The 24,078-nt window shown below is 37.6% G+C and overlaps 1 protein-coding gene across 1 annotated transcript in view; it reads left to right on the top strand.

The window, feature by feature from the left end:
* Positions 1 to 24,078, top strand: part of LOC137264929 (uncharacterized) — a 77,300-nt gene that overhangs the window by 37,684 nt on the left and 15,538 nt on the right. The window contains exons 11-17 of the mRNA XM_067800282.1: positions 674 to 733; positions 2,006 to 2,176; positions 7,410 to 7,586; positions 9,971 to 10,116; positions 12,322 to 12,406; positions 14,023 to 14,051; positions 17,064 to 18,138. Coding sequence (XP_067656383.1) covers positions 674 to 733; positions 2,006 to 2,176; positions 7,410 to 7,586; positions 9,971 to 10,116; positions 12,322 to 12,406; positions 14,023 to 14,051; positions 17,064 to 18,138 — 1,743 coding nt within the window. The remainder of the gene's footprint in view (positions 1 to 673; positions 734 to 2,005; positions 2,177 to 7,409; positions 7,587 to 9,970; positions 10,117 to 12,321; positions 12,407 to 14,022; positions 14,052 to 17,063; positions 18,139 to 24,078) is intronic.

The following is a 24,078-nucleotide window of genomic DNA, read 5'->3' as shown; positions in this document are numbered from 1 at the left end:
CTGGTATTGGTGCTACCGCAAGCAGATTATATGGAACATCTCCATAATACAGGTTACCTGAGGCAATGTGAGCTTATATATTCACTCGTAGTAAAGTACTTGAAATAAAAAAAGTACTTGAATAGGCTTATTTTTGCTTCTGAATCTTTCAGTGCTGTTTCACATTGAAACACAGTTCAGTGAACAAAAAGGTCTGATGTAGCCATTGAAATTGTTTAAGGCTATGTATGGGCAGAGCAATTCTTACTGCACTCTGCTGTCACACAGGTATTTGCACTATGATACTATGATTGATTGTAAAGGCACAGTTATCATTCTTTGAAATTTATCACTCTTTGATGAATAGTCAAGTGAACATTAACATCAAACATTGTGTCATTAAATCAGGGCAAGTGGAAAATTATTCAGGAAAAGGTACTTCCTTGAAGTCACTTCCGCTGTGGCAAGTTGCTTTTAAAAAATACCCAAAAAACTGAACCACTGTAATAAGATAAATTGAGGTTTGGATAGTTCCTTTGCTATGGTTAATGGTATCATATTGATACACTGATAATATTGGGGGTTGCGATACTTTTTCCATATGCATACTTGGCCTAAGCATCACCATACGAGCTACAAACATTTTCATACATATATCATGTTTTGATATCATGATATCATGTTGTTGTTTTAGATCCACAGAACCATCCCCTAGTTGGAGAACACTTGGAAGATATTGAGTGGAAAACATACGGTAAATTAAGTTCAACTGAAGTTGAAATATTTTATCCACTGATTAACATCATGTATACGTTTCATCACCTGAGATGTGTAATAACAATACAGGGTCATGTCATTTGACTGTTGAGGTAACTCTTGAATTGCACACACTCCTGAACAGTTTGTAAATTGTTATCCTCCCGGCATGTAATGCAGAAGGATATAGTCGATGCCTCATCTGTCTGTCCGTCCCCCGATCTCCATCCGTCCGTCCATCTGTCCGTAATCATTTTGTTTCCGGAGCATAACTCAGAAACTGTTCAATATTTTAAGACCAAACTTGATAGATATGGTAATCTCAGCCTATGGTTGTTCCTTTTGCTGTTTACAGATTTTTGGCATTTATACCTTTTTTGTTTTTCCATGGAACATTTTTGTGTTAGTCTAATGGTGGGGTGGGCTTCAGGTTTTTATGATTTATGATTTTCTTGGTTTCCATGGAAGCGTTTCAGATTTAGTCTCTCAATAGACAGGTGAGTTTCATTTTCAGAGCAGAACTCAAACACTCCCTGATATCTGGCAGTAAAACTTTGTAGATATGTGTAGCAGACCCCAAAGTGGTGCTTTTTGCTATGTACATGTTTTGTGATTTATGATTTTCTTGGTTTCCATGGAAATGTTTCAGATATAGTCTCTCAATAGACAGGTGTGTTTCATTTCCAGAGCAGGACTCAAAAACTTCCTGATATCTGTCAGTAAAACTTTGTAGATATGTGTAGCAGACCCCAAAGTGGTGCCTTTTGGTATTTACAGGATTTTGTGATTTATCATTTTTTCGGGTTCCATGGAAACAATTTCAGACTTTGTCTGAAAATGAAGGGATGGGCTTCATTTCCGGAACTCAAAAACTTCTGAATATCTTTCAGCAAAATTTGGCAGATATGTTTGGCAGACCCCAAAGTGGTGCCTTTTGCTATTTACAGGTTTTTGTGATTTCGCATTTTCTGAATTTCCTTGGATACAATTCAGACTTAATCTCAAAAAGGAAAAAAGTGCCTTGTTTCAAGAGCACAACTCGAAAACTATTTAATATCTTTCAGCAAAACTTGGCAGATATTTGAGGCAGACCACAAGGTGGTGCCTTTTGCTATTTACAAAGTTTTTGCATTTGTATTTTTCATGATTTCCATGGAAACAATTCAAACTTAATCTAAGAAAACATGAAGTAACTGTCAGATGATTTGTCCTTTGTGTGATGACTCTTGTATTGAGAATTTTCCATGATTATGATATTTTTTTCACTTAGGACAAAAGTTTGACCTCGTAAAACAGGCAAGTACAAATGGAGGTAGTCTACCAGCAAACTTCATTTTCCATACATTGTGTGAAAGAGACTTCATGACATCTTTTGAAAAGGGCCTGAAGAGAGCAGCAGAAAACAAATGGCGAACAGTACAAGTGATGCTTTTTCCAGAAGGTAAGACTTTGTGTATCAGAAACAGCTTCTGGTTAAACCTATCCAGGGACCTGTGTGGTAAGATCATGTCCACTTGTTGTCGTCTTTGCTCTTTGTACCTCAATTCAGACCTTTTTCATTGAAATGTGTGATTGAATTAGCTGAATTAAAACTGAATTCAACCTCTTTATTAATGCTGCATCATTCCAGTTTGAAATTACAGTACATAGATTTTGGAAAATGTCTCAATCATGCTCCTTCTTATGTGCAATAGGAAGCTGCAGTCTATAGAGAATAGTCTCATTACAACATATGTTTGTTGGAGTTCGTCATGAGAATGATTGATATTGTTACTCAAAGGATTTATCTACATCAAAGGGTTCATCACAACCTGCAAATGCAACAAAACTCAACCAACACACCTTTTTGCTTTCTTCTCAGAATGCTCCCAAATGTATCAAACAGGTTACTGCAACATCAATGTTGTTATATACGTTCCAAACCCTTTCAAATCTCAAGTATATAACAGTGATGTGAAAAGTTGCAAAAGTCTATAACAAATGTTCATTGTAACAGCTGATTGTAATTGTAATTATAGAAAGTGCACCTTCTGTTCGGGAAATCATTCATCTTTCCCCAAGAACCATCAGATCTCCAAGCAACTAAAGGAAGTCAACAGCATTAGTTTTTTCGGATATAAAAATCAGCAGTTTCCACTCAGGAACCAAACCTGTGCATCCTTTCTCAAGCCATGTTCTTAACCAACCCCAAAAGTATTTAGTCACCTCCACACAAAGTCAGCCGACTCAATTGATGAGGGGATGTGAATTGCATTGTGTTCTGTATATTGGGTGAAATTCTGCTTTCTTCCTTTCTCTTTAAACATCATGAAATTATGAAATAGGTTTAGATATTGACCTTTTGATTCATTTTGATATCTCTCTGCAAATGTAGCAGGGCATGGAGTCATCCCACAAATGCTGATGGGGTTAACCTCTTTGGTTATGTGGACAAGGCATCCAACTTCAGATCAGAAGGTCCGTCGTTCGAATCCCAGCACGGGTCTCAGAAATTTTGTGGCTTCTACATTGGCGCCCAACGTGTTGCTGAGCACATTCAAATCAAATTTGAACAAAATAAGCCTCAGCACCCAACTATGCGGCCCAGGACATGCCTTCTGTTGACGGGGCAGTAATGTAGCAAGGCATGGAGTCATCCTACAGATGACATCCTTACCTTGTCAGCTTGCTGACGGGGTTAACCTCTTTGGTCATGTGGACAAGGCATCCAACTTTGGATCAGAAGGTCCATCATACGAATCCCAGCACGGGACTCAGAAATTTTGTTGCCGCTAGATTGGCGCCCAACGTGGGGCTGAGCACTATTGCCTATTGAGAAGACCTATTGTAATTGTTCGTGATTTTATTATTTATTATTCTGCCGTATTTTGTTCCACTCATACCAAAAGCACTGCTAGACAGACACTGTTGAAAAAATTCATGTTGATGCTCCACCAACATGAAGTACAGTCTGTTTGATTCGTTTTGAGACCGATGAATTTCACACTAACACCAAATCTAATAATTGCAACGAAACCAAATTTTGCACAGCCACATGAAATTGACAGACCAACTCTGATGATGTGTCTCATAATTTGGGATACTCAAATAAAAAAAAAGTTGTTTAACTAACGATCATCATTTGCATGTCACCTTTCGCTATTTTGTACGAGGGGGGCCTCTTGCCTCTTGCTGGTAGAACAGCCACGTAATCAACAAGCAAACCAAACATTCGTGATTGTTGTACCTGAAACAGTGGGATTATCACATGATGCTATGTCAATTATTTGCAAAGTACTTAACTTTTTTAAAAACGAAGGTGAAAGGGGTAGGCCTCAATATGCTTTGGCTAAGTATCGTTTACGAACTGCACGTGCTGTTGGGAAGACGGAAGGGAAGTTAAAAACTATCTTGAAAAACTGTACCGATTCAACCTGCACGGACACAACTGAGGGGACCGTCTCAAAACCCACACGATGTGAAAAAGTCAATTCATTTCAACAGCAGCTGGTTAGAAATGCCATTAAGTCTCAATATAAACAAAATACCTTTGTCTATCTGCGCCTCTTGTCTATTCCGAAAAATTATATGGAGACAGATCATTCTTTGGTCATTTCAAAATATCAGTTATGGAAGTTGCTTCACAAATTTGGTTGAGGGAGAGCGACTTATTGTGCTCCATGCTGGTTGCAAGTCACGGATTCCTACCTGGCTGCTCCCTGGTCTTCAAGGCAAAATCTAAAGGCAACCGCGACTATCATACCGAAATGAATGGGATGGTTTTCTTAGAATGGGTACAAAGTCAATTGGTACCAGCACTGTACCCCAAAAGTCTGATTGTCATGGATAACGCTCCATATCATGGCATTCAAGTACCTAATACAAAGGCCCCAACATCTAACAGTAAGAAGAAGGACATGATAGAATGGTTGCAAAACAAAGCAACATTGTATCCAGAAAATGCAGCCAAACCTGTTCTGTATCACATCATAAAGTCAAATAAAACCACACCTGTCTTTAAGGTTGATGAGTACCTTACAGAACATGGTCATTCAGTTTTGCGATTGCCACTCTATCATTGCGATTTAAACCCAATAGAACTCATTTGGGGTGTTATGAAATCGGATGTTGGCAGGCAAAATGTAACATTCAAACTTCGGGATGTACAGACGATTGTTCAACAGTCAATAGACACCATCATGCAGGAAACATGGCAAAAGTGCATTGAGAAAGTTGAGAATGAAATAGAAAGACATTATTGGGAACAAAGTGGACTGGACCATGCCACCATCGAGCCAGTCGTCATCAGGGTAGACTCTGATGACAGCGACACCAATTCAGACAACAGCGTCTTCTGAAAGTGGCAGCACTGACTCCCATTGAACATCTCAAGTGGTAACCAGATAATGGCTTCACAACACACATTTGTTGATTACGTGGCTGTTCTACCAGCAAGAGGGAAGAGGCCCCCCTCGTACAAAAAAGCGAAATGTGACAAGAAAATGATGATCGTTTGTTATACAATTTTTTTATTCGGATGTCCCAAAATATGAGACACATCATCAGAGTTGGTCTGTCGATTTCATGTGGCTGTGCAAAATTTGGTTTTGTTGCAATTATTAGATTTTGTGTTAGTGAGCAATTCATTGGTGATGATGACGATTACGGCCGCTCTGTAGCCTAACCGATTTTCATGAAAAGCTCGTGCATTCCACACACTGCTGAGAGCCCATGGTTGGAAAAATATGCATGTTGTCTGATAGTCAGAGACGGACAACAAATATTTTGAAAACTCAAACTCTGTTATGGATATCCCAAGGATACAATTTATTAACGGTTTTAGATATAATCTGCCTGGAAATAAAACAACAAAATGTTTACATCACTGCACAAGAGATATCAACCCGATAAGCGGTATAATGAGTTTGTTGGGCTCACAGGATTTTCCCTCCTCTTGGTTTGGGGCAAGTATTGATTATGTTGTTATGGGCAAAACATGACCAAAATTTGACTGCAATATCAATATGGCCTACAGTAATGTTTGTGTTTGCAGATTTTCTAAGTCATTCCATGGTGCTTTTATGGTGTACTTAAAACTCATGGTAAATCTGCAAAATATGAATTGATATAGAGTCAGTGGTTTATACCCAGAATTGTCACATTTGCAATTTCTGGAGTGCAGTGTAGAGCAGTGCTACTGGGCAAGGTGAATGGTTCTCTCTAATAAACAACTGTGGCGATCGTGGTCCTGGTACCGATCACATGTGATTGATTACATTAACATACACATTCAAGTCAAATGTTCACTTAGACTATGCATGTCAGGTTCATTAAAAAAAATGCATCATTTCATTGGACTTGAAAACACGAAGTGACGATGAAGTCAACAAGCTGATACTTTGTTAAATCATTGTAGAAAATAAACATTTTACTCCCCTATGGATGTGTGTAATAATAATGATACCTTTTTTCGTATCATGAGATCATTATTCATTTATCAGTACTGTAAGTCAATAAGTGTTGTAACAACACAAGAGCTTTGATATTCAGAGAGAGGTTATTAAGTCTTTAGCAGTGAACGAAATCACATGTTTAGTGCTTGCTATGATTCACTGACATTGACTTTGATACAGCAACCATCATCTGTGTATTGTGTCTATGCCTCATTGCTGTCAAACTAAGCAACTGATGTCATTCTGCCGATGTAGGGTAGCAAGATGTGAAAGGGTGCAGTGGGGTTGGGTACTGGGTTGAGGATGGAGTTAATCACACTGTCAACAAGTTTAGTGGGATATTTGGATTAAGACATGCCGGGGGTGTTTAAGTTGGTGATTACACACAGTTAGCCTTGCACCTTATTGAGTTAAAGCTACCAAATGTTCTGTTTTTTGTGGGATTCTTTGTGACTGAACAGGGGTTGCATCTACTTTGAAATATTTTGATATTTTTAAACCTGTCCAAATAAGATCATGATGAATTGATCTAGACTTCTTGTACTTCCGACAGTCGACTAGCGGTTAGATGTTCTATATTAACGAAAACCATTACTGCTTTCATCAACTACGTGAGACATATAAATGGCTAGATTGTACTCAAGCCAAGAAGCCCTCATCGCTGCTTGCAACTATATTTTCTAATTATTGTTCCTCTTTTATACTTGATGAATCGTGAGACTCTGATAACTGATGGATCTTTGAAGGTTGTCATATTTACAGTCATGGTCTTGAAAAAAATATATTGTATCCTTTGGGCCATAAAGTGATAAGGTTTTGGAGCTTTGAGGAAATGGTAGTGAATGGACTGCTCCATTTTTTTGTAAACTGTCGGTAATTGATCAATGCTACTTGGCTCTTAGTTAAGATAATCTTAGCTTTGGTTTCTGTGCAATGACTGCGATGACTTTATTAACTGAGGATGTTTTTCTGTTGTTTTAAACTATGTAGTTTTATGTTTGCCATTTAACTGCTTAGTCCTGATTATACCTGACCTGCCTTACCTTGTTTTTTGTCGTTATTAAACATACAGAGTGGATGTCTTGATGAAAGTTACAAACTGAAGATGACTCCACAGAACATGTCCATGACACTAGGGACTCAAAAATGTTAATGCATAGGACAAACACCATTTATAAATACAAAGATTGCAAGCACAGATAATTTGTCTCCAAGTGACTTAAGCATTGCTGTTTTCTTCAGATATGAAAATAAATCCTCAAGCATTTGTGTCAGACCTGCAGAACATACTCAAGCAGAGGTCCCTCACAGGTGATGTACTGTCCGTGGTTACAGTTGTTGTGCCTGATAAAGCATGGTATACAGAAGCAGTGTCACAGTTGACGAACCCTTCTGGTTTCATCAGCTATATGAAAAATTGTAAGTATTGAATGTTCAGCCCTTAGAACTTAATCATGCATATGAAGGTTCATGAGTCTCACTTTATTAAAGCAAAATACTGTGTTGTATTTAGTTTATGTTGAGTGTGTTTTTATCCGAAGCCTTGTCTGTCTTTTTTTCGGTCCGTCCGTCCGTAATCATTTTGTTTCCGGAGCATAACTCAGAAACTGTTCAATATTTTGAAACCAAACTTGATAGATATAATAATCTCAACCTATAGTTGTGCCTTTTGCTATTTACAGATTTTTGGCATTTTTATTTATTTTTTTTGTTTTGTTTTTCCATGGAACATTTTGGTGTTAGTGTAATGGTGGGGTGGGCTTTGTTTCCGAAGCAGAACTCAAAAACCTCTTAATATCTGTCAGCGTAACTTGGTAGATATATGTGGCAGACCCCAAAGTGGTGCCTTTTGGTATTTACAGGTTTTTCTGATTTGTAATTAGCTTAGTTTCCATGGAAACGTTTGGGACTTAGTTTCAAAATGGAGGGATGGGCTTTGTTTCCCGAGCAGAACTCAAAAACTATGCGAACTTGGTAGATACGTCAGTCAGAACCTAAAGTGGTGCCTTTTGCTTCCGAAGTAGAACTCAAAAACCGTTCAATATTTTTTGGCAAATCTTGGTAGATATATCAATCAGAACCTAAAGTGGTACCTTTTGTTAGGTAAAGTTTTTTGTGATTTATTATTTTCTCGATTTCTATTGAAACGATACAAACTTCGTCTCAAAATGGTGGGGTGTGCTTCATTTCCAGAGCAGAACTCAAAAACCATTCAATATTTTTCTGCAAAACTTGGTAGATATGTGTAGCAGATCCCCAAGTGGTGCCTTTTGCTAGGTACAGGTTTTTGTGATTTCTCATTTTCTCGGTTTCCATTGAAACGATACGGACTTTTCTTTTGATTTATTATTTTCTGGGTATCCATGGAAGCGTTTCTGACTTAGTCTCAAAAGTGAGAGGTGTGTTCCGGAGCAGAACTCAAAAACTTCTTAATATCTGTCAGTGTTACTTGGTAGATATGTGTGGCAGACCCCAAAGTGGTGCCTTTTGCTATTTACAGGTTTTTATGATGTATTATTTTCTTGGTTCCATGAACACGTTGCTGACTTCGTTTCTGGAGCACAACTCAAAAACCATTTCATATCTTTCAAAAGATCTTGGCAGATAAAGGAGACAGAACTTGAAATGGTGACTTTTTCTGATTACAGATATATGGCATGTATATTTTTCATGAATTCCATGGAAACAATTCTGACTTGGTCTAAAAACACAATAAGTAACTGTCCGAAGATTTGTCCTTTCTAGTATGTGGGGGCCAGGGGGATATGTCATCTTCTGATGACTCTTGTTCTGCAAAACTTGGTAGATATGTGTGGCAGACCCCAATGTGGTGCCTTTTGCTATTTACAGGTTTTTGTGGTGTATTATTTTCTGGGTTTCCATGGAAATGTTTCAGACATAGTCTCAAAAGTGAGAGGTGTGTTTCGTTTCTGGAGCAGAACTTGGTCTAAAAACACAATAAGTAACTGTCCGATGATTTGTCCTTTCAAATATGTGGGGGCAGAAGGGATATGTCATCTTCTGATGACTCTTGTTGTGATTTCTTATTTTCTCGGTTTCCATGGAAACGTTTCGGACTTCATCTCAAAATGGAGGGACAGGCTTCGTTTCTGGAGCAGAACTCAAAAACTGTTCAATGTTTTTATGCAAAACAAAGAGATTAAGTAACTGTCAGATGATTTTTCCTTTCAAATATGTGGTGGCCGGGGGATATGTCATCTTCTGATCACACTTGTTATTTTGTCGGTTTCCATGGAAACGATTCTGACTCATCAAAACTTCTTAATATCTGTCAGTGTTACTTGGTAGATTTGTGTGGCAGACCCCAAAGTGGTGCCTTTTGCTATTTACAGGCTTTTATGATGTACTTTTTTCTCGGTTCCATGAACATGTTGCTGACTTCGTTTCTTAGTCTCAAAATGGAGGGATGGGCTTCGTTCCCAGAGCACAACTCGAAAACGTTTCATATCTTTCAACAGATCTTGGCAGATATATGAGACAGATCTTGAAATTATGACTTTGCTGATTACAGGTATATGGTATTTATATTTTTCATGAATTCCATGGAAACAATTCTGACTTGGTCTAAAAAAACAATAAGTAACTGTCAGATGATTTGTCCTATCAGACATGTTGGGGCTGGGGGGATATGTCATCTTCTGATGACTCTTGTTTGACTTATTCATTTTCTTTAGATATTAATTCACAGCAATCCACATGTAAGTGGATGATATAAACATCACCTTTTGCCTCAAGGCTTATGAGCAGTCAAGATCCAGTCAAGTTCCTAATATTAATTTCAGTTGCATCATCATTGTGGCCAACTACAGGTCAAGCCTCTTCCATAGAGGCTTCAAGAAGTGAGTCTTGTGGTCAAGTGGTCGTGACAGGAAGATCAAAGGATGATTGTGAGAAAGGTTACAACAAACTTATGGAAGGAATCAAACAGGTTGGTTCTGTAAATATTTAGTATTTAAATTCATTGACTATCACCATGGCTTTTAAATAATTCAGCTGAAGATTTCAAATAATGCATGATTTTGCTTATAGGAACATTCCAGTAAAATCATGGTGAAACACTTTATTTACTGGGTTCTTGTCTTCAGTGTATGCAGCCCTGAGATTGCTTTGACGCCACAAGACTCTTGATGTACTTGGCATAGTACCATCATGCCTAATCCAAATTTGTGCATCAGTTCAAAATGGCCAGCCCAAAAGCTATACCGCAAAAGAACACTTGACAAAATCAAGTGAGCTTTTGTCATAAACTGATTTTGTTGCATCCACTTGCATTGATGTATATATTCTTTCCTCTGTTACCATTGATCCAATGAAACTTCATGTTCCCAACAATGACAAAAGTAATTATTGGACATTAAACAGTACACATTTTCTGTTGGATATTTGACTGTCACTGTTTCAACAAACATTTTGAGGAACATATTTTGTCGTAGATTATTGTTAAGAATAAATGTAGTTTCATATTTATGCAGAATATATTTGAATATCTGTGAACCCTTTGATTACGTGGTTGTCATTGATATTTTGAACTATTGACCCAGGTCAGCTGCAGTGTCATGGCACTAAACATCTTTGTAAATGAAATGTCAAATTGAGAAACATCTTTGCAAATCACCTGGTCATATTAGATGTTTGATTGATATTTTTCTGGGTTACATCTTCTTTTTCTTCTGGAGTACAACGTTACAGGGCTTTCCTAGTCCCGTTATCAGGTAGAACTGAACAGAAACTGTTAATTCTGCCCATGACATCACGCTAGCAAAGCCTTGAAATGTACTCCAGAAAAAATGAAGATGCAACCCAGAAAAATATGTATGTTCACCCGCTCATAGACATTTTGAATGATGTTCAGAAGAACTATAGACCAATATAACTGACAATTTTAAGAGAATTCTGTTTGTGAAAACCATTTTGTACAAGCAATACCCAGTGCAGCGACTTTGTTACACCCCTGTTACAAATAAATTTGGAATCTCTCTCCTGATATGGTTCTTGACTTGCAATCTAAGCTGTCAGACCTTACAGAAGCTCATCAGTGTGATTTACTGATTGTTTCATGTTATTATAATACAACTACAGCTAAAGGAAGGAGCACAGTATTATATTTTTAACATGGACATGACTGTTCAAAGTGATTTGTTTAGTTTGGATGTGCACTAGGGCTACAACAAATAGACTACATGGCAAATATGATATGTATATTGGGTAACGAATATGAATAATTATTAATGATTACTATATTGTTTTTAAGTGATTGATGCACAATATGGAAACCCCCATGTTGACTGTTAATTTGTCATAGTAATAACAAGTGATCTGCCATGACACTCAAATTTGATGTGTTACAGACTAATAGTTATTGTCCACTGTACCTTGTTCAGCCATTGCAGACTGCTTGCACTACTGCAAGGCTAGTACATATTCTATTCTTGTATATCTCACCTTTGAAAAAGTATATAAGGCTCAAATAAAACATGCTTCATGAGAAAAATGTATATATTCATTCATGTTCGGTTTGGGTGACCACAAAAAACGAATTGAATTCAAGAAGGTCTATTGTTTGATTCACCGAATATGCAAATGTATGGTAAGAGCCTTAATGTTAACCATTTTTAACAAAATATAACTACAACTTTTATCATAATGAAACTTAATAATATTAATACATGATCTGTGGTGGTATCTATACTAGCTACAGTGCCTAGGCACTGCTTTCAATATGCTTCATGTAAATATCTGTTTTAAAGAATATTATTCAAGTATGTCCTTAAAGATACTGGGCAAGTGTTCAGGACAGAGTTTATGCCTGCAAGATAACCTAACAATGCTTTATTTTACACAAAGGTTGGATCAGTTTTAAACAATATCAGACATTACTTTCAATGTTTGTAGATTCAATCATTGTTTAAATGTACATATGATGCTACTGTTTTTTATACATTTTCTTTCAGTTGTTTTTCTTTGAATTAAGGGATCCGATTTTGAAATCATCTTTGAATGATCTTTTTGAGTATTTCAACACAATTTGTTAGCATTACATCAGTGCTGTGGTAGGTAGCTTTAGGGGTTGATATTGGGGTTTTAAAATGGGATTGATGATATATGCACTTACATATTTGTCTCTTATATGCAGCTCAAGGAAAGGTCTCCAAGCATGGAGAATAGCTCACCTGTTGACAGCCCGAAGAGTGGAAGTGAAAATTCTATGGCTGTGAAAGGTAGTGCTATCTTTTGACAAATCCAGTCACTGCTGTTTTAAGGATTCGAAGAGAACAAACAAATAGATATGTACATGAATTTGCAGTGCTAAAGGAAAAATTGTGCATATATTTTACCAAAGAGAATTCTTAAATCAGCAATGGCAAAATGGTATTTGTTTAGTTCAGGGCTTCAAGTAAATGAAATGTTTAATATTACTGATCATTTGATGTGACATGATTAAATACCAAGGCATTTAACAACACAGAAAAGGGAATATCCATTCATCAGTAATATTTCCAATTTCCAGTTCCATTTGTCTGATTCAAGTAATGAATTGATACATGCCCTTTGGCATGCTTTATGTATATATGTATAAACATTGTCTCAAAGTTTGTGCCAACATCCCTTAATATTTGCCTAGTCTGATGCCATGTTCAGTTGCAAATTGTCTGATAGACAAATGAGACCCATGTGGCCCTTTAATGTGATCACGGTTTGTTACTGACGAATTTCATATTAATGGTATGCAAGGATAACAATGACTAGCAAAGGACAGCTGATTATTACAAGGTTAACATTAAGAAATTCAGTTACTGGAGGAATCATATCCGAAGCAGATGCATGGCCAGATTCGGATGATTAGTTACATTTGTATGAAGTGGTCAACATGTGGATGTGTTTTAGAGAACGAGGATCCCAGCAAAAACACCCCAAATTTTTTCAAACAAACAATCACTGCTCTTGAGAAAATGGTTGCTGAACCTAAAGAAAATGACCATTATATACCGATATAACAGATGACTACATTTTGCTTTTCTCAAAATCAGTGTTACTATAAGAAGGTAACGATGATTGCATAGTCATGACCTAACAATTTACCAGGAACTGCCCTGTGTTGATAGTGTTGTGGGCATGGGCATTATCGTGTTGAAACTGCAACTGTGATCCAGCTCTAAAAAAACGGGACGACAACAAGCTTTAAGAGTTTGTCAATTTAGTGTCAGTTACACCCCTACCTTGACCATTGTATTCGAAGATTACAGGTGGTACATGATTTCACCAGCTTATTCCACCCCACATCATAAGGGATGGTCCACCCCAGCGGTATTTAGAACACATGGGTCTCTGAAATGGTTGTTATGTCAACACCATACTGTCCTCCTTCCATCTGCAATGTGGACACAGTCTGAGATAACTACATTCTACCACTGTACATATTTCCAATGCTAATGTTGGTTTACGTGCAGACAATGGTACAGTGGCGTCAAAATTGGCCGAACATAAGGTCTCCTACAGTGTAGCTGTTCTGCTCGAAGATGCCGAGACACAGTGTTTCCTGACATTGGTCTGTTGTGAATCCCAATTGTCCGACAGGCTGTAACAGTAGCTGGCAGGATAAGGTTGTGAGATGTGATGTTATGAAGTAACGGTCATGCCTTCATGATGTCACTTGTGGCCTTCCATCTCTAGATCAGTCTGTCACTGAATTCACTTGATTTTGGCATTAAGTCAGTAAATAGTAGTTTGAGGTACTCCCATATGTTGTGCAATGTTGTCAACACTGGACATATGAATTTGTAATGTAATGAATTTGTAACAATTATATGTTTGTTATCCTACTTTTTGTTCCCAGAATCAGCAACAGACCTGGATTTGCAGAAGGTAGGATATATATCTTTTTATCCGCTTGGTATATAATGCGGGGGAATATTGTTGACGGCTCGTCTATCTGCCCGCCATCCGTCCATAATCATTTTTTTTTACGGAGCTTACCATAGAAACCGTTAAATATTTTTAGTCCAAACTTGATAGATATAATAATCTCAACCTATGGTTCTGCCTTTTGCTAGGTACAGATTTTTTGCATTTTTTTTTGTTTTGTTTTTCCATGGAACATTTTGGTGTTAGTCTAATGGTGGGGTGTGCTTCATTTCCAGAGCAGAACTCAAAAACCGTTCAATATTTTTCTGCCAGACTTGGTAGATATATCAATCAGAACCTAAAGTGGTGCCTTTTGTTAAGTACAGTTTTTTGTGATTTATTATTTTCTCGATTTCTATTGAAACGATACGAACTTCGTCTCAAAATGGTGGGGTGTGCTTCATTTCCAGAGCAGAACTCAAAAACCATTCAATATTTTTCTGCAAAACTTGGTAGATATGTGTAGCAGATCCCCAAGTGGTGCCTTTTGCTAGGTACAGGTTTTTGTGATTTCTCATTTTCTCGGTTTCCATTGAAACGATACGGACTTTGTTTCAAAAGTGAGAGGTGTGTTTCGTTTCCTGAGCAGAACTCAAAAACCATTCCATAATTTTCTGCTAAACTTGGTACATATATCAATCAGAACCTAAAGTGGTGCCATTTGCTATGTACAGGCTTTTGGGATTTCTTATGTACTTGGTTTCCATCGAAACATTTCAATATTTTTCTGCAAAACAAAGAGATTAAGTAACTGTCAGATGATTTGTCCTTTTGTGGGGGCCAGGGCGATATGTCATCTTCTGATGACTCTTGTTGATTCTTGCTCCTGTTAACATACTGAGACATGACTTGTATGTCTTCCCAAAGCAACACAAAGTCAAGTTAATGAGAGAATTCATAGCTGTAGCGATTGATGAGCTAGTTGTTGCTTTTCGAAGATTGCAAACCAAGTTTTCATGTGTTTTAATACATGTCTATGGAAACATAGAAAAAGTGTTGATAGTGATAAACAGTCTCTGTCACAAACAAAACTCAGCATGTTTTTTGACACCTTAAGTCCGCCTGCCTGTCTGCTAAACACCAATCAGGCGATACACCATAACCATAATACATTGATATATATGGCTTGTTCTGTCTCTGTCACATTATGTGATTTACAGACAGGCAGGTGTAATACTTGTACACATGACATGTTATTATGTCAGTAGGTTGCAAACAAACTGCATCCATATTTATCGGATGACTGGGACAATGACTAACGGATGACTTGGACAATGACATTTTCCAGTCATGCTTTAGTTCACCATCTCAGTATTTGTTGATTGGATCGAATGTAAATGCAGAGAGCAAGTATTTTCAAAACCCAATATCTCTCTCTATATACATACTTTTTTGATAACAACTTCCGCTATTGTGTGTGATGCAATGTTTTGGTGTGGATTCTTATACTGGTGTCACTCTTGCTCCACAAAAATGCCAGTCAAACAGATCATCTCTGTATACACACAATGAGACCTCTGCATATCGGCAATTATGAACCGGACAATGAAAGTACTTTGTTACACTTGAGTGCACACCCACCTACTGGGTTTGATCTCCTGGGTTCTTCGTTTCAAGGCAAGTGAATCCAAGTACAAAATCTTGCACTTTTGATTTGCGAGTATATTTTTGTTTATTTGTTTTTTAACAAATCAGATTCACATATTATATGTCATGAATGGATGATAATTGTGATTTAGTTACGTTTGTTTTTTTCTGTTGCATGTGACCTTTAGCAATACACTACTGGTTTTAACACAAGCCAAGCAGAATTAGAGAGCAGTTTTTCTGGAAAAGCATTGTGTTTATTATTGATGTTTTAACTCAAATTTGTTTTTTTTATATGCTAGCTTTGGTAATATTTAATGAGATACTAGTAAACATGACCTGACAAATGACCCCAATTTGCATACATGGGAACGCCCCACAGAACGATCTACTTGAAACAAGAGGGAGACAGGTTGTCTGATAAATATCAAGAAGTTCATTTTCCCCATGCGTTTCACACATGAATTGTTATTGCACACTCAATGTGGGAACAGGTACAATCCCAACGAATTGAATGAACACAATATACTGAGCAAATATGTTTAGGACCACCGATCCATTTTTTTTTTAACAAAACTGTTGAATATCTAAAATGCTTGTCAATGCCCCAATCATCTATTTGTCTTCGTCTTAACTAAAGGTTAGCATGGAATATCAGTATCATTCGAAGGAATATGCAGTGTTGATTTCATGTCACGGTTAGCATGTATTGCACGTGCATAATCGTCAAGCTACCTGTAGCAGCCAAGTGTACTCGCCCAATTCGTTGTACTGCCTCTCTTGTCACAAATGCGTTTAGTGCGCAGGATCATCTAATATGTGTCTAGCAGTAGAACTTTCTCGGGAACCATGGACTGAATATTATGTGCACATTACACTCAAAACATAATTTTCCAAAATAGAAAATCCCTTGGAGAGGGGTCTCACAATGCGCACGCTACACTACAAAATAACTGAAAGAAATCTTAATGTATTGCTATTTATACTAGGCAGCACACAATGATTAAACACTTCCAAATAATGCTAGAAAATTACCATTTAGGTTCATTTATGATGAAGGGGCCAGAGTTACCAGTACAAAAATCTAAGCCAAGTATCTAAATATCCAAGATACTACTGACTCACATTCTGAAACTGAAGGTTCAGTTTCGTATTGGGATGTGTTTGTAGTACTTGATGAAAGTCTTGAACAATGTAAGGAACAGCACTATGGCTTTTCATATTGCAAGTGCTTCTGTTGACCTCTTTTTAATGAAAACATGTCTTATCAGCATTGTGTTGAAAACATAGCATTGTTGCCATGTTTATGTATTACTGAGTACCATGATTTGTGGACATTATGAACATGATTAGTGTGTGCCTAACTGTAATACATTATTTTTCCAGAGAGTTCTAACGTGGAAAGGAAATGTATATCATCTACTCCTTCAAGATGGTCCTTTATGGAGGGAAATGGCTGAAGAACTTAAATCACTCTGTCAGATTTCTGTTGAAGATCATGCTGATAATACCTACATGGTTGGTCAGTTTGAGGATATTGTCAAAGCCTGCAAACACATGATTGAGACTTACAACATAGAACCTGACCAGAAATCCTCAACAGGAGCACGCCCAAAGACGTCAGTGCAAGGACATGTAGATATGAAAGTCACTCAGTTGGATGCGATGAACCATCTATTTGGACAAGATGAAGTTTCAAATTTCTGTGAAGCGATAGATGACCCTGTTAATCCTGGCCAGAGGAAGGTCTTCTTCAGACACTCAAGTGCAGCTCAAGCCTTTCAAAACAGAATTATGGGCATAATCCAGGAAGAGCTACCTGTTCCTCAGTCAGACTGGCAAAGAGGTGACACCATTGCTAAAGAAGCCATGAAAGGGCATGATGATGTGTACATCACCTATGATATTGAGAAGCATGCAGTGATAATGTTTGCTGAGAACTGGGACACTATGGGAAAGGCAAAGAGGCGAGTACAGCATCAAACAGGGTCAGGAAAGACTTCTTCCAGGGGTAATCGAAGATTTGCTGCCATTAAAGCAGTTACTGCAGATGCTGAATCAAAAATTGAGCAAGGAACAGTGAATGGATCGCTTCTTACCATCAAGGTTTATAAAACTGATATCACAACCCTGCCTGTTGATGCAATTGTAAATGCTGCAAATGAGAATCTGAGCCATGGAGGAGGTGTGGCCAGGGCTATTGCGAAAGCTGCTGGATCCATGATGGAAGATGAGTGTCAGAAGGTCTTGGCAGGCAAACAGATTCCTGTAACAGAATTAGCAGTCACTACTGCTGGCAATTTACCTTCAAAGAAAATATTTCATGCTGTTGGACCATGTTGGTCAAACTATGCCGTCAAAGATTATTGCTCAAGGGATTTATGTTTGACAATACTGAGATGTCTATGTGCTGCCAGGAATTGGAACTGCACCTCCATTGCTTTCCCTTCAATAAGTGCAGGTATGTATTGAAAACAGTGTTACTTTTCAAAGCACACGTTTCAGAAGATTTAATGTTGTCATTGATCTTTACATCATTTGTTATGTGTCCCTAAAGAACTTGGTGTAGGGACTGAAGTGCCCTCTAGATATTGCTCAATGATAATTTGATCAGCAATCAAAGTGTGATCAAGTATCTGTAGTTTTTAGCAGATTCATCATAAATATTATGATATGTATAAACATGTACTATGTCATATATTTCATGAAAACCAATTAGGAGAAACCCATGTCTTCCCCAATCCAATCATTGTAGCCCACCGCAGCGTAGAGCGGGAAACTCTGTATTCAGTGGCGTCTGTATGTACGTCCGTGCATACGTGTGTCACGATTGTTGTTAATGCGATATCTCATAAAGTGTTGTACCCGATATATTTAACATTTGGTGACAGCAACCAATGCAACCAATGCATTGCCATGTTAGTGGCAAACAGTTGTTCTCTTTCCATTTGAAAGTAGAGACATCTAATCCCAGAGAGTTTTTATTCTCCCATGGTACTATTGTACCCATTATCTTCAAATTAGATGACAGCCTACATTGGGGGAGTATGCAGACACCAGTCAGTTTGGTGACCTTGACCTTAAAGATCACTATGACAAATTTGGTGACAGCCTACATTTGGTGAGTCTATATTAGGGGATTATGCTAACACCAGCTGACTTGGGTGCCGTTGATCTTATTTCCAATATGACCACAACACTTTGTCCACTTTTCGAACTAATGTTAACGCAGTATTCCATAAAACATTGCCACCAGTGTCCTCAATTTTGTTGACAACCTACATTGGGTGATTATCCAGACACCAGTCATTTCACGCATTTTGTGTGTGAGAAAGAAGTAAAGAATTATGAAAATGTTATAAATATTCTTCAGCTGCGGGGCATTTCCATGTTAGTGGCAAACAGTTGTTCTCGTTCCATTTGCCCCTGAGTAGAGACATCTAATCCCAGAGAGTTTTTATTCTCTTGTGTATTATTATTACAGTGTAAAACATTTTGGGTTTTTTATTTTACTCTGGCATCATGTTTCCCACATGCAGTTTGAAAGAGGAAAGGTAATGGGAGCAAGTACACTTTTATCACCCCCGCATGTAATGTTGAGGGATATAGTGATGCCTTGTCTGTCCGTCTGTCCATCATCATTTTGTTTCCGGAGCATAACTCAGAAACCGTTCAATATTTTTAGACCAAGCTTGATAGATATAGTAATCTCAGCCTGTGGTTGTGCCTTTGGTTATTTACAGACTTTTAGCATTTTCATTATCCCCCTGGCATGTAATGTGGGGGGATATAGTCGATGCCTTGTCTGTCTGTAATCATCTTGTTTCCGGAGCATAACTCAGAAACCATTCAATATTTTTAGACCAAACTTGATAGATATAGTAATCTCAGTCTATGGTTGTGCCTTTTGCTATTTACAGAGTTTTGCCACTTATATTTTTTTTGTTTTTCCATGTAACATTTTGGTGTTAGTCTTATGGTGGGGTGGGCTTCGTTTCCGGAGCACAATTCAAAAACTGTTCAAAATTGCTCTGCAAAACTTGGTAGATATATCAAACAGAACCTAAAGTGGTGTCTTTTGCTATATACAGGGTTTTGTGATTTCTTATTTTCTTGGTTTCCATGGAAACGTTTCAGACATCGTCTCTAAAAGTGAGAGAGGTGTGTTTTGTTTCCAGAGCAGAACTCAAAAACCATTCAATGTTTTTCTGCAAAACTTGGTAGATATATCAATCTGAACCTATAGTGGTGCCTTTTGGTATTTACAGGTTTTTGTGATTTATTATTTTCTTGGTTTCCATGGAAACGATTCTGACTTGGTCTCAAAAGTGAGAAGTGTGTTTCGTTTCCAGAGCAGAACTCAAAAACCGTTCAATATTTTTCTACAAAGCTTGGTAGATATATCAGTCAGAACCTGAAGTGGTGTCTTTTGCTATGTACATGATCTTGTGATGTGTTATTTTCTCGGTTTCCATGGTAGCGTTTCGTACTTAGTCTCAAAAGTGAGAGGTGTGTTTGGTTTCTGGAGCAGAACTCAAAAACTCCTTAATATCTGTCAGTGTTACTCGGTAGATATGTGTGGCAGACCCCAAAGTGGTGCCTTTTGCTATTTACAAGTTTTTATGATATATTATTTTCTCAGTTCCATGAACACGTTGCGGACGTCTCAGGAGCACAACTGATTAAAGATATATGGCATTTATATTTTTCATGAATTCCATGGAAACAATTCTGACTTGGTCTAAAAACACAATAAGTAACTGTCAGATGATTTGTCCTTTCAAATATGTGGGGGCTGGGGGGATGTTTCATCTTCTGATGGCTCTTGTTTTTTTTTGTTTGTTTTTTTCCATAGAACATTTTGGTGTAAGTCTAATGGTGGGGTGGGCTTCGTTTCTGAAAACCTTTTAATATTTTTCTGCAGAACTTGATAGATATATGTGGCAGACGCCAATGTGGTGCCTTTTGCTGTTTACAGATTTTTGTGATTTATAATTTTCTGGGTTTCCATGGAAACGATTCTGACTTGGTCTCAAAATGAAGGGATGGGCTGCGTTTTCGGAGCAGAACTGAAAACCATTCAATATTTTTCTGCAAAACTTGGTAAATATATCAATCGAAACCTAAATTGGTGCCTTTTGCTATGTACAGGTTTTGGGAATTTCTTATTTTCTTGGTTTCCATGGAAACATTTCAGTCTCAAAAGTGAGAGGTGTGTTTCGTTACCGGAGTAGAACTCAGAAACATCTTAATATCTGTCAGTAAAACTTGGTAGATATGTGTTGCAGACCCCAAAGTAGTGCCTTTTGCTATGTACAGGTTTTTGTGATTTAGTATTTTGTGGGTTTCCATGGAAACGATTCTGACTTAGTCTCAAAATGGAAGGATTGGCTTCATTTCCGGAGCACAGCTTAAAATCCATTCAATATTTTTCTGCCAAACTTGGTAGATATATCAGTCAGAACCTAAATTGGTGCCTTTTGCTATGTACAGGTTTTGGGAATTTCTTATTTTCTTGGAAACGTTTCAAACTTAGTCTCAGAAAACTCAGAAACTTCTCAATATCTGTCAGTAAAACTTAATAGATGTGTGTGGCATACCCCAAAGTGGTGCCTTTTGGTATTTACAAGTTTTTGTGAGTTATTATTTTCTTGGTTTCCATTGGAAACGTTTTGGACTTAGTCACAAATGGAGGGATGGACTTCGTTTCCAGAGTAGAACTCAAAAACTGTTCAATATTATTCTGCAAAACTTTGTAGATATATCAGTCAGAACCTAAAGTGGTGCCTTTTGCTATTTACAGGTTTTTGTGATTTAGTATTTTCTTGCATTCCATGGAAACGTTTCAGACTTTGTCTCAAAATGGAGTGATGGGCTTCGTTTCCGGAGCAGAACTCAAAAACCGTGCAGTATTTTTCTGCAAAACTTGGCAGATATTTGAGGCAGACTACACAGTCATGCCTTTTGCTACTTATAAAGTATTGGCATATTTATTTTTTCTGGTTTCCATAGAAACAATTCGGACTTAGTCTCAAAATGGACGGATGGGCTTCATTTCTGAAAAGTAACTTTCAGATGATTTGTCCTTTCAAAGATGTGGGGGACGGGGGGATATGTTATCTTCTGATGAATCTTGTTTTGAGTATTGTATGAGCCCTAAGTTATGACTATGCTCTTAAGTTTCTACAAAACAAATTTTGGCTCATATATCCTCTCCACATGAGTTCTGCAGAAGATGCACTTTGGAATAGATCATATAATATTTAATTCACATGTAGTATTTATTGAAAGGCCCTCTTGCATGTATTCCGATAATACTTACATGCTGGCTGCTAACTACAAAATAGGTCACCTGAAATGCAAGGGAGCAGTTTTCATCTTCTTTACATTGATTCTGATAGTATTGGGAAATTGGATTTCAGCAGAGAGGCTGGATCATCTAAGGTGCCTCGATTTATTAAGCAGAATTGTGCACTAGAAATGTATGATCTTAGGTTCATGCCCCAGTTTGCTCCAATCATGTTCAAGCCTGCTATACATACGGGGGAACAAATCATCAAAGCTGAACTCATACACACCAAAACAGAACAAACATCACCAGAAACTGCCACAATATCTAAAACCGAAAGAAACCCCCTGTAACGAAAAACTAATCGTTTGAAATGGAAACAAAACTCGCGAATCAGCTACAACACTGCCCGAGAACGGTTTGGCGAGTGCACAAAATGGCTGTCACAGCATCCTGAAACGACAGAAATATCATCAAAGTTGACGGCAAGGGGAGATGAACAGGCTGTAGTCAATAATGTTATTTGTCACCATGAGTTTATTTTTGAGTATTTGACATCGGGCTGTAGCGCATCAAACCACTGTTGTATTAAGCTTCAAATCTATGTTCATACTTCCCAGTGTCAGGCTTGTGATTCTGCATTATTTGGTGCCCCATTTGACCGAATAGGGTTTGTTCCGAAAAATGTCAACGTCTGAGTGTTTTCAGTGTGAAAAGAAGTAAAAACTCGGACAACAATGCGTTACCATCACAGAAGGAAACAGAAACTTGTTAATAATTTCAATAGTGAAGTGTGTATCAGGATGGTTTTCCATTCTGCAATGTTTTTATCTCCATGTTCATCTAATTTTTTCCTTACATCCTAATATTTTTACATCATTTAAAAAAAAATGCAGTAAAATAATGCTTAAATTGTGGTGCAAACATTCTTCCGTCTTAGTTCTTGTAAGTCTCAATATGTTGCCTCCTGTTGATTTAAAACAGAAGTCTCTGCTCCAGTCAGTGGTTTGAGTTTGAACTCGTTCACTTTATTGTGAAAGTCAAAATGACACTTAGCTATACAATTCACAGACAGCGATCAACGTTTTAAATCACCAAAATATATTAACATTGAATGTGACTATGAATATTATAAGAAAAACAAGAAGAAAAACATTAGCACGACACATTGTCGACAACAAAGTACAAAACCATTTTGGCTGAACGAGGCACCAAATAATGCAGAATCACTGGGAAGTATGAACATAGATTTGAAGCTTAATGTAATAGGGGGTTGATGCGCTACATCCCGATGTCAAATTTTCAAGATTAGACTCATGGTGATGAAAAACATTATTGACTACAGCCTGTACATCTCCCCTCGCCACCATCTTTGATGATATTTATGCCATTTCAGGATGCTGTGGTTGCCATTTTTGGATGCTGTAACAGCCGTTTTGTGGACTCTGTGACTGTTCTCGACCAATCAGCTCTGTTGTAGCTGATTCCCAAGTTTTGTTTCCATTTCAAACAATTAGTTTTCCGTTACAGGGGTTTGTTTCGGTTTTGGAGGATATTGTGGCAGTTTCTGGTGATTTTTGTTCTGTTTTGGTATGTATGAGTTCAGTTTTGGTGTATATGAGTTCGGTTTTGATGATTTGTTCACCATTTGTATGGTAGGCCTGATGTTTCCAGGGAAAAAAACAACAGTGCCATGCCCATGACTGGAAAGACATCCTTCATCACTTTGCCCTTTTCTTTCACATTAAGTCTTCATCGTGATGCAACTGGAACTATATGCAGAGACATGTGAAATCGATCAGTCAACACACACATTCGGATCGGGGTTAGAATTGGCAACCAATGCTTGTCATGAGAGATGATTAACAGTATCTGGTGTCTTGGTTGACACATCTCATTGGATCCTGATTGCGTAGAGTGATGCTCATGTTGTTGATCGTGGAATTATCTGGTCCAGACTCAATTATTTACAAAATGCCACCATATAAATGGAGTCATAAGGGTTGAATTTTCTTAAAGCTCTTGAAATACTCTTATCTATTGAGATTTCACTGAAAATTCCTTCCTTAGAAAAGTATCAAGTGTGTCATTTTGTGTATTGAAACAGACTCA

This window comes from Haliotis asinina, chromosome 15 (assembly GCF_037392515.1).
Source record: "Haliotis asinina isolate JCU_RB_2024 chromosome 15, JCU_Hal_asi_v2, whole genome shotgun sequence".
NCBI classification, from domain to species: Eukaryota; Metazoa; Mollusca; class Gastropoda; order Lepetellida; family Haliotidae; genus Haliotis; species Haliotis asinina.
Note: the sequence above shows the minus strand (reverse complement) of the source record. Positions and strands in the feature narration are given on the sequence as shown.